Source organism: Tachypleus tridentatus, chromosome 12 (assembly GCF_004210375.1).
Source record: "Tachypleus tridentatus isolate NWPU-2018 chromosome 12, ASM421037v1, whole genome shotgun sequence".
NCBI classification, from domain to species: Eukaryota; Metazoa; Arthropoda; class Merostomata; order Xiphosura; family Limulidae; genus Tachypleus; species Tachypleus tridentatus.
The window spans coordinates 120,184,375-120,201,138 of record NC_134836.1 but is presented as its reverse complement, the minus strand read 5'-3'; the positions used below and the strand labels follow the sequence as shown (position 1 = coordinate 120,201,138).

Genomic DNA, 16,764 nt, shown 5'->3' with positions numbered 1-16,764 from the left:
AGTACTAAGCACCTGTTAGTAATACTGAGTACTAAGCACCAGTTAGTAATACTGAGTTCTAAGCGCCGGTTAGTAATTCTGAGTTCTAAGCGCCGGTTAGTAATTCTGAGTTCTAAGCGCCGGTTAGTAATACTGAGTACAGTGTGCCGGTTAGTAATACTGAGTACTAAGCGCCGGTTAGTAATTCTGAGTTCTAAGCGCCGGTTAGTAATACTGAGTACTAAGCGCCGGTTAGTAATTCTGAGTTCTAAGCGCCGGTTAGTAATACTGAGTACAGTGTGCCGGTTAGTAATACTGAGTACAGTGTGCCGGTTAGTAATACTGAGTTCTAAGCGCCGGTTAGTAATTCTGAGTTCTAAGCGCCGGTTAGTAATACTGAGTACTAAGCGCCGGTTAGTAATTCTGAGTTCTAAGCGCCGGTTAGTAATACTGAGTACAGTGTGCCGGTTAGTAATACTGAGTACAGTGCCGGTTAGTAATACTGAGTACAGTGTGCCGGTTAGTAATACTGAGTACAGTGTGCCGGTTAGTAATACTGAGTACAGTGTGCCGGTTAGTAATACTGAGTTCTAAGCGCCGGTTAGTAATTCTGAGTTCTAAGCGCCGGTTAGTAATTCTGAGTTCTAAGCGCCGGTTAGTAATTCTGAGTTCTAAGCGCCGGTTAGTAATACTGAGTACAGTGTGCCGGTTAGTAATTCTGAGTCCTAAGCACCAGCTAATAATTCTGAGTACAGAGTGCCAGCTAATAATTCTGAGTACAGAGTGCCGGTTAGTAATACTGAGTACTAAGCACCAGTTAGTAATACTGAGTACTAAGCACCTGTTAGTAATACTGAGTACTAAGCACCAGTTAGTAATACTGAGTACTAAGCGCCGGTTAGTAACCACATTTTTGTACAGTTGATATTTTCTCAGAGAATGTACGTTATTTGTCCATAGGATTGGAGAGTTTTAATTTTAATATCTATGTTCCTCTTAGTAATTTGCAAATGTTAACTATAATAATATTTATTTATGTTTACATACTTATTTCATTTGTTCTATTTTCAAATTACTTGACAGGTTGAGGTTAGGGAATTACATGAACATTTTAAAATTGACCTAGAGAAAGCCAAAGTTCAGGCCAAGAAGGAAGCAAATAAAAAAGAACAACAGAATGAAGCTGGTATGTTAAAAGAAATGGAGAAATTACGTCTTAAGATGGAAATGGACATGGCTGTCTATGCAAGTGAAAATGAAAGACTAGCTCGAGAACTAGAGGAATTGAGAGACCACATTCACTTGGTAGGTTCTAAAACTGTTCACGTTCTTTAGGGGTAATTGCAGTACATTTTTATTTGAAGCAAATCCTAATTGAGAAGACAAAAATGATAAAATTGTATAAATTTACAAAATTGTACTCAGTGATAATATTTTGTCATAAGGTATTCTCATTAATTTCTGTTTTTATTAAAAAAATTACATGTTTGTTCCTCAGGGACTTGCTGCCTTCAATATCCACATCAAACTGAAAGCCTAATTTACTTCTGTTTATGGATACATATTCTAAAAGTAAATAATGTTGATTTCACTGTTGAAAAACTTATCCAAAATTACCAGCTTTAAATTGATTTTCAGAATTCTAGATTAATTTTATATATTTTTTAAATACTTGTGTTCATTTTAAGTTGTATAAAACATATCCCAGTGTTTTTAGTTTTAATTTGTTCTGCAACAAAACAAACAGAAGTTTGAAACATGGTGGTTGATGTTTTCTGAGTAGAAGAAATTAGATATACATCTGGCTGGAAATTATGAGAAGACTTCCTATGTGTAAGTTATCTCCTGATGACTCTCTCTGTTGTTTTTTTTTCAGCTTGAAAAAAGAAAAACAAATTTGGAACATAAGATTGGGAGAGCAAAAAATAGGAAAGAGGACGTGTGAAACGTATAAACTAACTTCTACTGGTACTACAACGTTACCCAGGCATGTAGTTATTTCTAATACTAAATGTTTGAATGTAAAATTAGTTTATAGAGAATAAAATTTACATGTACAGGAACTGACATTCAGCTAACTTTAAAATTTAAACTTACATTTGTGAAGGTAGTGGTATATTTAACAGAAAAGTATTAAAATACTTGTTAAAAACATATTTAATATATACATCATTTATTTTTCTTAAAGAAATTCTAAGCTAACAGAACATAGCATTTATTCAATGTAAGTTAAAGTTAACATATTGTGGTATGATAATTATTTTACTTAATTTTACTGTGCTTGCAATTGAAAATAGTTAATTATGTGATTATTAGATTTTGTGAAAATTTGTGCCACAGTTTAGTATTCACAGAAAAATTTGCTTTTCATAAGAGAAAAAAAGATGACTTTTATTAACAAGTACACACTGTGTGCTTCATGTCTGAATAATTATGATTTATCACCTAAGTTAGTACAGAAATAGTCTATTAGTTTTGTGAATTATGAAGTATAAATTCATTCTATACATTGTTTAGAAATGACACGTGGCTGTTTGATCTATGCCTTACAAGGATGAACGTAACTGATTTAACTTGAGATTTAGAATGCTTACTTTATGACTTCAGTCAAGCTTTCTTTAGAAAGCGTTGTAAGATGTATGTTTCCTGTCCTCTTGGCAAAACATTCAAGAGTGATTATCTTATTTAATATTTATATTTTTCATCACATATTGAAAGTAATCTTCTGCTTAGAGTAAGAGTTTGTTTTTTTTTAATTTCATTAGCACACGTGCTCTTCTTTCTGGCACAGTATCTAATCAAAAGCTGATATAACCATACCTCTGATAACAAAATTTTTCAAGGACTTTAGTTAAGCTTCTAAATAAACAGGAATGTGATAAGGGTATAGTTTCTTCTCTGAAACAAACATTTAACATTGATTTCAGTAGTGAAAAAATTAATTTATATGTTTGTGAATGTTTTCATCTCAATAAAACATACATTTATTTCATTGAAAAGAAATATTTTTGGTTTGGTAATTGAGAGAAATTTCTATTTTCAGTAATATTGGCTTCGCTTTTTGATGCAAGAACATTATTTCCATTATGAGCTAGTTTATGTATGTGTAACAGAATGTCAGGTTATTTTCTGAATGTGTTACAACATGGCTGCTGGTGCATGTGTGTTTTCAGTGCTAACAATATTTACTAAAAAATGTCCTTGTTTGCATGGAACTAATCGTAACTCCTCTTTTGTGCATAGCATGCATAGGACTGTTTCTGTGAAGAGGTTCTCAAAAAAGTATGCCATTAAGCATGACTAGTTGGTTGTATGCGTATATACTTAATATATCTTGTAGGCTTAGTTCTTTAACTGGAATTGTGATTAATAAGTGATTAAGTATTATACCATTATTGTTAACATGCAGGGCTCAAAATTAGTGGTGTCCAGCTGGCTAAATGGCAGTGGTCTCTAGAGTTTAGCCAGTGACATCAGGATATATTGGCAATTTTTACCACTTGGTAATGAAGACTGATTATGAATATTCAAAGCAATTTTAAATGCTGGTCAAAATTATTTCAATAAAATGTTTAAAAAAAACAATAATAATTCTGGCTATGGCAAAACATGTTGGGAAATTTGTGTTATGTTAATGTATTGTATATAATTATTATTTACATATTTACATATGTTATTGGAAAGTGAAGTATATTGTTCTTGTATTCTACAATTTCATGTTAGGTGTAATTACCACATCAGTTGAGATAAAATTTGATAGTATATTTAAAAAATATGAAATTGAAAATATGTCATTTCTTGAATATTGGAATCAGCTGACCAGGTGTGTTGGCTAAAGGGCATGCACCTCATAATGTTATTTATTTGTCAGTGAAGCTGGAGCTATAGCAAGGTGCCTCTGAAGTAACACAGTTATTTTCCAATAGCCAAAAAGCTAGTTTATAGTCCTGACTTGTATGTAATTAAGGGTATTAATGAACTGTGACCCTTGTGTTTTTTTCTATAGAACATTTGTTATTGTTACATGTACATTCACTAGCATATACATGTAAAATAATTCTTAAACGCACTCGTCAGAGTATCACATTTTTGGTGTTGATGTTATTGGTATTAATAGTAGAAACCCCAAAGGATGTAATTATGTAGTTTATAGTATATGAACTTTATGTATTTGTTAAGAATGTGCAGTTCTACCAGTTATGGTATGATGAAAATTTTAGAACTAAAGCACTAGACATAATACTGGTATCATCATTATGATACTGTACAACACTTCAAAAGGATTAAACATAAATTTTGCTGTATGTGTAATTTTGATAGTGTTTGGAGTATTGCATATTTAGTGTAAGAAATGTAGATTAGCATGAAGAAAATGTGCTCAATTTTAAAAAAAGGTTATAAAGTGTTATTACAGTAAGTGACACTTTCATATGTTTGTGTATATATTACATTATGGTGATAGTTAGTATTGTGTAACTTTCAGGTAAAGAAAAGTTCTGATAAAATATCTTGCATATTCTTTTAATTTTTTTACTAGCACTACCCTCTGTTGGTGCAAAATATTTCATCACTTGCTACTGGCCTTCCACTTCCTGTTTCTGTATATCCACATACAAACAGTTATGCAGTAGATATCCACCAATAGGACTGCAACACAGTTGGTAGAAGTTTTGTTGAGAAAACCCACTTGTAGAGAAATATATATGTAAAATTGGCTCATTACATAAAACATTTTCTCAACCCAAACAAGCCATTTTTACATATACAGTTGGTTGCAGTACTGTTCAGGTGTGCTAGTTCTTGCTTGCAAGTTTGTCAGCATTTTCCATTATGATATTAATTTAGTTTTTCTTTACTACAGTGGAGCGCCGTTAAGCCGTGGTTTTTGAGGGTCAACCTGCTTAACCGCGGCTTAAGTGGTCCACGGCTTAAACCTTTGTGACTGAAAAGCCGAAATCGCCAACAGCTCCGCCGAGGAGCCTCATCCGGATCATTGCGTGATCATTATGTTGGATTATTGAATTAAAAATAATACTTTAATTATTGATCACTTTTTTCACGGATTTACCGAGGATTAACTTTAATGTATGGAGAGGTGTGATTCGCTAACAATGGCGGCCTCCATAAAGCTGACATAGAGATAAGGTAGATTAACGGTCGATTTCTATTGTAATATATTTTATTTATTTCCCAAATTAAAGCAAATCCTTTTTTAAATATCCCCTTGAAGTTATAAAGCCAGGATTAAATTCATAAACCGCATTTTTACACGTTCTTAAATTAGCGGTGAGCCGCGATAATCCTTGCTCACATAGCTCACAAGACTTGCTACAGCGGCTTAAGCGATTTCGCGGTTTACTGGTCTGCGGCTTAATGGCGCTCCACTGTATTTATTTAAATTTCATACAATTTGGTATTATGAAAGATTGCTTTATTTATTTTCCCAACTTTTTGCTAGTGTATTGGGGATCCTATTCTCTGGCAAATGATTCCTTACCAGGTACACTTTCTTTTTTGATAATCCAAACTGTCCATCTTGCAACTGTGCTCAATGTCAGTTCCTACCTTTCCTACTAGAGACCTAATGTACAATTCAAGGTGTTGCTTGTGTGTGTCTATTTTCTTGTTATCTTTGACTAAACAGTTACATTGCAAGTTTGAGTTGTGTACATTTTAGAGATGGGTTGTACTTCCTATAGGCTGCTAGTAGTTCTCTCTAGTGGAATTTTGTTTCCTAAGTATATTTATCTTAGACCATACACTCATGGACTAATATAAATAAAGCAGACAGAGGTTACTGCTCATTTCATTGTATTGAGATTCTTCCCATTCCACTGTGGAGCTGATGTACAGTTGCAGATGCTGCCAGGGTTTGGTTGATTGATTCTGTCAACATGGTTTCTCTGGTGATGCAGCCCCCTGGACTCTCCAGTGCATTTATCTCCTTTTCTTCTAGTGGAGAGTCCTTACTACTTATTAGTTGCTAGCTACTGGGGTGGTGGACTATGAAGTCCTTTCTTCCCAAGTGATGAATCATACCATCAAGTTGAGAGTAGGTTGGTGTTGCAGTCATATTGCATGCTCTACCATGAAGCTGATGCTCAGTTCCAGATCACGTCAGGTTTTGGTTGCAGCATTACTCTCTATTCCTGTATATAACACATTGTTTGTTTTTTCTCACTATTATCTTGATGTACATTCCCTGTGGGTCTTGTTTTGGTTGGTAATAGTCCAGCCATGATCAATATTGTGTGTACGATATGACGTTTTTCCTACCGTAGATTTGGTGTACAATACTACATGGTGCCAGGTTTAAGTTGAATCACTTTGCTATATTGCATCAAGAATGTGTATATAACTATTGTAGTTTGCTTGTCAGGCTGAGACACTCCTCTTCCATACCATTCTCTGGAATCTTTTAGTGTTAGTGTTGGTTGGAGATGGCCCAGTTAAGTAAGTCCTCACATTTGTGCTGACCAGTATCCCTCCTCCCACAAATCCCCTTTGCTGTCAGATTATGGACTGGAGATGTATCCCAGGTTTGTGGTCTTTCTTCCTACCATTTGTTGATGTTGGTTTCCAGCAGATTTGATGTTGGTTATAAGAGCTCTAGGGTCCCATTCATCAGTAATAAGTCTTTTGGGATTCTTTCATGTTTTACCTCCTTTTATCTTTATGACAGTGCCATAAAAGAGTAAAGATTATACTTGGATGAGATGTGGTGCTTATCTCCCACCAAGATGTGAAGTTTTATCTTTTAGTTCTGTACCATTCTAGTCTCTCTTTGGGCACTTCCTAAAGGAGATATCTTTTTCTCAATGGCTCTGTACCTGATTCTAGCTATTTTGTGAGGAGAAACAACATATTTTATTGGAAGTTACCATTTTCATACACTGAAAATGTATTTCTTGTAGATACTTATCTCCTTACATTGCTTATCCAGTCTTCCCACTTCCAGTGATGTATAGTGTAGGTCTTCTGACCAATTGCAAAGTGATTAACAAGCTCAGATGTGAAGAGAGCACTGGTTATGATAGGACTAATGTCTTGCCTTGTTGGTGGGGTGATGCTGCATGATCTTTTGCATGTGGGTATGCAGAAGTGGGAGGTGAAAGGCTTGTGACATGTATTGAAAATTTGTGCAGTTATAACATGAAATCACTTTGGATTCAGATTAGTAATTCACAAACAAATCTTTAGTAAAAAATATTTCATTAAAAAATCTGACAAAAAATGAGATACTTGTAATCTTTACTAAAAATCTACCAAATTTTGTGAAAATACACATGCTGTATCAAAAGATGTGAATACTTAACGTGTGCAAACATGTCGATGAACTCGTATATTATACTGAGCCCATGGTGAAAGAGTTAATAGGTACCTTAAATGTTCTTGTCTGTATAAAGTACTTTCTAAATAGAAAAAGATTAAGTTTGTTATGGACACTCCACAAGCTTATGTCGCTGTATTGATGAGAAATATTTCTTTTGTTTACTCAGACTTAAAATACTTTATGATATATGTTAAAGTTTAAAGCAGAGAAGCTTTTCTGAGAAGTTTGTTTCCACTTTTTCTATTAATGGTATGAAGTTATACAAAATTAATTTTAAGCATAATTACAAATCAAATTCTGTTTTTGAAAGAGCAAATTTTGTTCTGTTGTTGGAATGTCTGAGTAGTTCTTTAAAGACTGTTATAGATACCAAAGTCTGTTCTATCATATTATGAGCTGTATTAGTTATTTGTAGAAACAAACATACTCAGGGCTCAGAATTAACATTAGCCAGCTAAGAAATTACTGGTTAGAATTATAGTTTTGCATGTGAAACTTAAAATGCACAAGAATACATTGACACATTTCAAAAGGATAATTCTTGATTCATTATTTTACATCACTCTGATTTAGACCATGTGTGTAGGTAATTAGTTATTGATTAATCTATCAATAGCATTAGGTAGAAGTAATTCTTAGCTAGCTAAATACATATGTCTTTCCTTCAGAAAAAGATGTTTTTAAGGGTTGTATTACATGTATGGTTACAGAAGATAATTCAAAAACATTGAAAACTTTATCTGTTTATCAAAAATTAAATTCCAAGTGATGTATTACAGTGAAGTGTATGAAGTAATGGAAACAAAAAATTATTGTGTAAAATGAATTTTATACGAGAGTTTGAAGTATTGTTAGTAGCTGGTTTCATGATTTGTCATTTTTCAGGTATTCCTGGGAAAGAGCAAAATTAAAAGCTGTTAAAATAAGTAATTTAAATTAATCTGTTGATCAGAATAATAAAAATAAAAGATACTGAGAAAATATCTAGAACTAACCATTGAGACATTCTAACTTAAATCTTGTATATGAAAGTTGACAGTTCATTAAAATATCTTTTCTAGTTTACTAAGTCACATTTGAAGATATAAATCACTGAGTAATAGGTGTCATCTTCCTTAAATAAACAAACACACAGTTTAATATGTTCCTGAACCTTGTTTTTATTACGTGTATCTATAGATTTAGAACCATTTAGATGGTGAAATATTTTTAAAATGACAAGTTTTTTTGGTTCTAGATTATGAATAATATTGTAAAAATAAACTTCACATGTTTCTAAAATTACAAGCACTTTGATATTATCTAAATCACAATAAAAATGTTAAGTATTCAATCTAGAAGAATAGTATTGAAAAATAAAACTGTGTGTTTGTAAAAATAACTTTGTTCTTTGTAGATTATAGAACATTAAGAATTTGTAAAAATAACTTTGTTCTTTGTAGATTATAGAACATTAAGAATTTGTAAAAATAACTTTGTTCTTTGTAGATTATAGAACATTAAGAATTGTTTCTAGAAGAAATAAATGGTAGTTAAAAAAACAAATTAATTTTAATAAAATATTTTTCTGTAATACTACTTTTTATATTTAAAATACTAGAATAAACCAGTAGCAAATTGGTGTTTGGTGTACTAATACACATTTGCAGTTTATTGAGATTAGTTCAAATATACAAAAATTGGTGTTTAACAGGGACAACACATAACTTCCATTTATTATGTAAAGTGTAAGTTTTATATTGTCCATATTGTAATAATTCCTGAGGCATGTTGATGGTGCTGTTTATTTATTATATCTTCTATCTGGTTTTAAAATCCAGCATTTTTAATCTATTTCTCTTTATATATATTGTATGTGTGTGTGTGTATGTATATTTCACTGAAAGTTAATATATTTTTATGAAGTAAACAAAATTATAAGGAAGGAGTTTGTTGTAAACAGTAAATCCAAACCTCTGAGTAATTATATTAGTTTGTTATCACTTAAACAAGCTAAAACAAAACTAAATTAAACAAAAAAATGCTGCACTAATTGAAAAGATCCCAGTGTACAAGCTATAATGTGGGAGATAAAATGTACCCTAGGTTTTGGAGGTGACTGAAGAAGTAGGATGGTGGGGATACACCATCTATCAATCTTAACCTCCATTTGCCAGTCTCGCATAACAAATAAAAGAGTAGCGATAGATAGAGAAATAGAAATTTGGAGAGCAAGACGTTGGTACTCAAGCCTGCAATGTCCCACATCTGCATACAGTTAGGGGAAGGTGACTGCTCTCCAGGGTGAAGAAGAAAAAATAAATTGAAATACAAATAAGAATATGTTGTTACAAAGAATGTGTTCAATAATTGTTTTTTATTTGAACTGGTCTAGTGCCAGTGCATACAGTTTGATTCCAAATTTAAACATTCAAACTTTAAATTTGATAACTTTTTTTAATATTGCTATTCTCTTGATAAAGGTTTATATAGAGATACAATACAATCTGTATTTCTACATTTGTAAACAATCTTGTTGTGCCTGTTTAGTGTTTATAAATTCATGTAACAAAATGTATTCCAATGTTTGTAAACAATCTTGTGCCTGTTTAGTGTTTATATATTCATATAACAAAATGTATTCCTATGTTTGTGAACAATCTTGTGCCTGTTTAGGATTTATAAATTCATATAACAAAATGTATTCCTATGTTTGTGAACAATCTTGTGCCTGTTTAGGATTTGTAAATTCATATAATAAAATGTGTTCCTATGTTTGTAAACAATCTTGTTGTGCCTGTTTAGGATTTATAAATTCATATAACAAAATGTATTCCAATGTTTGTAAACCATCTTGTTGTGCCTGTTTAGTGTTTATAAATTCATATAACAAAATGTATTCCTATGTTTGTGAACAATCTTGTTGTGCCTGTTTAGGGTTTATAAATTCATGTAACAAAATGTGTTCCTATGTTTGTAAACAATCTTGTTATGCCTGTTTAGGGTTTATAAATTCATATAACAAAATGTGTTCCTATGTTTGTAAACAATCTTGTTATGCCTGTTTAGTGTTTATAAATTCATATAACAAAATGTATTCCTATGTTTGTGAACAATCTTGTTGTGCCTGTTTAGTGTTTATAAATTCATGTAACAAAATGTGTTCCTATGTTTGTAAACAATCTTGTTATGCCTGTTTAGGGTTTATAAATTCATGTAACAAAATGTGCTCCTATGTTTATAAACAATTTTGTTATGCCTGTTTAGGGTTTATACATTCATATAACAAAATGTGTTCCTATGTTGGTAAAACTTCCTGTTGTGTCTGTTCAAATTTATAGTAATACAACACAATGTGTTGTCCTGTGTTTATGTAAAAGTACTTGTTATGAATCTCTACATGCACATTGTATAAATTAACTTAGTTACTCTTGGCTGAATTGAGTTTTGTAGCATAAACATTTTATTATGAGATGCTGATTTTTTTTAACTCATCTGAATGTGCAGAATTTTCTGTAATTCTTTTTACATTGTGCTGTAAAGTTTTTGGTGACTTTTCTTTCATTTTTTTTATTTTTATTTTTTGGTATAAAATATATATCCAGGTTTTGTTCAAACATGTAAAGACTCGATATAAAGCCACTTTTAACAAAGTATTGCTATTATGTACTCTAAAAGTAGCCTTAGAAGTCATAATAAAAATGTGGGATTACATGCCATAAAAAAGTTACCTTGAAAAGTATTCCTTAAAATAAAACTGTGATCACATGTCCTATTAAAGACTGAAAGATATAACAGTTTTTTGTAATATCATACAGAGAGATTTTAATAGTTGTCTTTTAGAATACTTAGAAGAAAATCATAATGTTAGAAAACACACAGATTCAAGAAATCAGTTTAAGACAAATATGCAAACCCTATAACCTGTTCACTTTTAAAAGATTAGACCAGTTTGCCACTGATATAGAAAGGGTCTACCCTTCAAAAGGGCTCATATTATAGGTTTTGTATTTTAATCTTAAAGGAAAATCAGACATTCAGTTGTTTGTGGTAACATGTACATTTACATGTCAAATGAAACCTCACAGATGAAGGTTTTTGTTTTACAAAATTGTAAGAACAGAGGAATTTGTGTATCATAAATGTAGCATTTTGGTTGTTTTAGTTAAGAATTGTTTCTACTTTGTTTTTATTATTTGTGATAAATGTGAACACTATATTCTCTGGGTACATTGTTTTGCTAGGGCATTAGTAAAATTCACTGGTCTTAGATTTAAGTTAGATTATGTCAAAGAATTTCTTGAAAAACCTGTTTCTCTAGTGAAATTGCAGTGATTTCATGCACAACAATCTACTGTTGTCATCAGCCTTTACTTTCCACTTCTAGGGATTGGCAAACAGGGACAGAGTTGTCAACCAATGATATACAATCGTGGCAGGTGTAAGTTATATAACCTATTTTACATGTGGGCTGTTGGTGGTGGCTAACTGCTCTTGCTTTTGGAGAACCCTAATCCTTTATGTTCCATGAAATTAACATGATTGTTTAGTGCTTTGTTCTTAATAGAAAGCTTTGTTTTTTGTGAAACATTCTGTTTCTGTGAGACCTGTTGAATGAGCTTGACCACCTGTTATTGTGCTTTAATAAAATTGTGACTGTTATAATGAAATGTGATACTTAATATTTGCACAATAATTTGTTCTCTCTAAAACTAATATGAAGATAACCAGACTTTCTCTTTATAACAGTTTATTGCTAGACCATAGCTGCTGCTGCTGCTATTTGTACATCCTTGAAAACATGTTGGCTGCTTAAGTACTTTAATAATAAAGATACCTTATTGTTTACTTAACCTTGTTGTTGCAGAGCTGGTTAGCAGTAACGATGTTTGATAGGAAATGTTTGTCACAGCTCATGTGATTATATGTTGATATATTAATATAAAGGCATGGTAATGTTGGACTGGAAAATAACAGTTTATTCCACAGTATTTAGGTGTACTTGTGTGTAATAAATCTTACATTAGTGCAGTAATTATTCATTACTTCTCCACTAAATAATTACTTACATTTTGTTTGTGAGTATTTGTTTGTGCTAATATTGTAATACTGTGTGTTTGGTACACTAACACAGTTTATGTCAAAATGTTGTGTCAATGATTGCTGTGAATGTAACATTTGTTAAAAAAAGTAACCATTAAAGTTGTACATCTTGTACAGTCATAACATTGCTCTTTGAAAAGATATGATAAAATAAGACACCACAAAACATAAAACTGCCATTATCACTCAGCTTTTATTTTGATTTTGTCACTTGTTTTTTTTTATACTGAAAATCTATATCTATAAAGTAAAATGTGTGTCAAAGGGGGCAGGTTACTTCAACACCAATTTTGTTGCATGGATTTAACCAGACGAAGTATTGGTTTAAACTGTTAGAGCCTTTATACCTATTATTGTTAAAAGAGAAGAACTCCTAACACATTAAAAAAAAAAAAAAAACCTCAAGTTGTAATGATAAACTCATTTAAAATGCAACTCAGCTGAAATGGTATACCTACCAGTAAGAGCAAGTCATATGTTAGGATGTATATTTGTCTAAAATGTGAATTTGATATTTAAAAAGCCAGTATATGTATATTATATAATTGGTATATTAGTGAAGAAGACATTCCTTTTTAAATATGTCAGTTTGGTTTTAAATTATTTCTCTATAAACTTGGTAAAGGTAAAAGTTCTTTGTTTTAAAATAAATCAAACAGAATTTAAGCACCTTTTGCTGTTTTAATTGTAAGTTCATCAGTTAATGTGAAAGGCTATCTCTTCATTGTAAAATAAAACACTTCGTATGAAGACCTGCAGAGTTTGTTTTGCTAAACAGGGCTGATTTATAAGTAAAGTTATCTTGTCAGGAAGAAGCAATGTTGGAAAAACTGAGTTTTGTGGATCTTGTTTAGGTATGTAGTTGTTCTTGTTAAAAAACTAGATGTTTGTTTGTAAGATTTTTACTACTTTAAATTTTATCTTTGTCAAAAACAGCACTCAAACTTGCTTGCTTCAGATTGTGAACACAACAGAAACTTGGACGTATATTGCCAGATACTTTGTTGAGCTTTGTGCATCATATCAGCAATACTTTTTAATCTTGTGTGTATTATACATGAGAGCAGTTGGTGTGCATCAGCCTGATGGTTCAAAGTTTTTGTTTCATCTGGCAAATATGTTTTTCCTCGTACAGCAAGTGAGTAAATTATGTGATAATAATGTAGTTTTCATTGCAAGCCTCCTTGCTGGCTTTCCATGATTAACATAGTGTATGGGGAAGATGGCTTCCCACAGTGTCTTTCAACAGTCCAGTTACACAGATAGTAGGTGTAGTAATGTGTGACTGTGATGTTGTGCCTTTCAATGGAATAGCTTGAAAACCTACTTCATTTCTGTAGCTACTTGAGGTATACAGTTGTTGATTTGATGTATCATGGAAGCAACTTGTGTACACGTGTTGCTTTTACAAGTGGAGATTTTTCTTGATTATATTGCATACTGTTACTTGGAATACATTGACTGGTTTGTCCACTGTTTTTTGAATTTTTGATTGCTTGTTTAATTATTGTGGTTAGTATTTGACATATTACAAGTCTCTTTGTGGGTGGTACTGGTGCCTCACACTGATCCTTTCTTTTTTGCAATGCTAATAATTACAAGATGTATCTGTACCTTGGAAATTTTGATCCTCTTAATACATTTTTAAAATTTGAAAGCGTGAATATTGCTTCAGAAATGGCTGTTATATATCATTTCCAAATATAACACATTTTGGGTGACATCTCACTATACTTACAAAAGGCAAAAAATTCGAAAATGTTGTGTGGCTTATTGATTTTCATATTCAAAATTATTTTAATGTGATGTACTCAAATATTTGAATATGTTTACAGAAATCATTGAAAGTGTTATATGATATTCAAAATAGATAAAACAAATTAAGCTCAAATAATACCTTAAAATATTTTTAATTGTTTGCCCTTTCCCCATCAAATCAATCATTGTAATATATTATCTGTAATAGACCTAACTATGAAAAAAAAACCAATTGTTATTGTGAAAACATCTCACAGATTTTTAAGGTTTATGGTTTTCAATGTCAGTATACTTTATAGACTTTTATACACTTCTGTTTTAACTCTGTCCTTCTGTTTCATATTCAAAATCAAAGTTCACATTATAGACACATCATAGTGAAACGTTACTGAGAGGTCCAATTAAATAAAAATACAATATAGGCTAAACAATAATAATACAGATAAAATGAAGAACCATTTTAGTATTTAAAGGTGTGATAGTACACTCTACAGACAGTTTGTGTGTGTAGAAATATTAAAAGGTTTCTTCAGACAGTAATATCTTTTACTTGATGGAGCTATTTCAGGATTGATAAAAATTTGGTTTGTATTTCTAAATTTCTTTCACCAATTCCAACATACTATAGTGCTAATGTAATTTTTGTTTATAACACAGGGATACGGCTCAGACAAACTCTCGTCTTCTTAATGTCTTGTCACACCTGGTAAAAACGTTCTTGGACACTGAGCAAGATATCCAGAACCATTTGACTAAGCTTGGTTTAGATGCTGGATATTTGAATGATGGAAACCAGGATGATGATCATGGTAAGGATGTGTGCATCTACTGTGTTGATGTATCATGTGGTCTTTCTGTATTTAGTTCCTTTTATTTTTAATGAGTTAAGTTTTAACTACCTTTCCTTCATGTGACACAAGGGTATGTCTGTGGACTTACAATGATAGGAACTGGGTTTCAGTACTCATGGTGAATAGAGTACGGATAGCCTGTTGTGCAGTGTGGTGCTCAACTACAGACAAAAAAAATACCTTAATAACCTTTATTATAAAAGAGTAAATAGAATGTAGAACTTGTTTTAAAAACAAGTAATGGTTGTGTATCATAGATTATTTTTATCTGAATAAGCTGTTTTTTGTGTTTACTGGTTCAAAATAACTGGGCTTTCTATGCCTGACAGAAGCTACTTTGCTAAGTAACATAAGTTGTCTTTCCTGCAGGGACAGCAGCTAGTCATGGATCAAAAGAAGACTTCAGTAACTTGTCTCTCGGAGAGGGTCTGAGTTTAGAACTGACAGAAGATGGACCTGACCTAACGCCTCGAACATGGGAGTTCTTCAACTCTACTGTACCTCCTACTGAAAGTGATACAGAAGGAGAAGATGTTGTACTTGGTAATTCTCATGTGAAATTGTACTTTACTACCTCATACTGCATGCTACAAAGGGGCATATTAATGGATGTTTAAGGCTAGTGTCATATTTAGAAGTTTCAGGTGAAAAATGTGTTGTTATCACTGTAAACTTTATAAGTAGTTATATCAGGCAGTAATTTGTTTATAACTGATGTATGGTAATTGTAAGTAAATTTCTTAAACTTTAACACTGTTTTGCTGGTGTAGTAAAGTTTGAATTTCTTTATCCCAGCTCCTCTGTGTGAATTCCTGTACGTGGTGAGGGGACCTCCCAGGGAAGGTTCTGTTCTTTCAGTTTATCTTCTCTGGGATCTAAACATCCACCCACATGTTTGCTGTGCGTGGTGACCCGTGAAGGGGAGGAGAGGATCCTGGTGATTCAGGGGTCCAACCCTAACACACTACTTTAGCCTTGAAATCCTACAGATGGGCAGCCTTGGAGGTGGGCCCCCCCTTGTGTCATTTGGCTGGTCCACTTGGGCTAGAGTCAACCAATTACTAGTGTTGGATATTGTCAACAGGTGTTGTGGACATTGTATCTGATGCTTGTGTTTGGGTATAGTGCTTACAAAACCCTGGTGTTGCAGCATTGTAGTGCAATCCCCTCATAGGGCTTCATGGTGGGTGGGGTCTGTGGGCACAGAAATATTCCTTTTTTTTTATTATGAATCCTCCAAATAAAAACTTAAAATAGTGAAAAAACAGTCCATAGGTAAATGACCACGTCTTGAAGATTCCGAGCAGCAATCTTCAACATCTGTTACACCTATTGTACCCCATTTTATTATACTACATTCTCTTTCTGACAAACCTTTAGGGCAGATTTCTCCCTTTTTCATTCAGAAGGAACTAGAGGGATTTGCTGGCACTCCAAAGTCAGTAGAGAAGCTTTGCTTTGGTGACATATTGGTGGAAACACCCATATCTCAATGCAGTGAACTCCTCTTGCATTCAAAGGCAATTGGGGATATGCCTACTGAGGTGACACCTCATGCTACTTTGAATTCATCATGAGAAATTACTCTTGAGAGGGATTTGAAGAACATTCCAGAGTCAGAGATTCTCGCTGGTTTCTCCACCCAAGGAATTTCTGCAGTGAGGCGTATCTCCACTGAAAAAGATAGAATTATGATGTCGACTAATGTCCTAATTCTGACATTTACATCACCACGTCTACCTGCCACCATCAAGGCAGGGT

At 32.6% G+C, this 16,764-nt stretch overlaps 1 protein-coding gene across 1 annotated transcript in view; it reads left to right on the top strand.

Annotated features, from left to right (window-relative positions):
• The window catches only part of LOC143235747 (uncharacterized), a 159,571-nt gene that overhangs the window by 55,104 nt on the left and 87,703 nt on the right, over window positions 1-16,764 (top strand). The window contains 5 exon segments of the mRNA XM_076473951.1: window positions 1,063-1,284; window positions 1,818-1,966; window positions 11,679-11,732; window positions 14,810-14,961; window positions 15,373-15,546. Of these exon segments, the coding sequence (XP_076330066.1) occupies window positions 1,063-1,284; window positions 1,818-1,966; window positions 11,679-11,732; window positions 14,810-14,961; window positions 15,373-15,546 (751 nt within the window).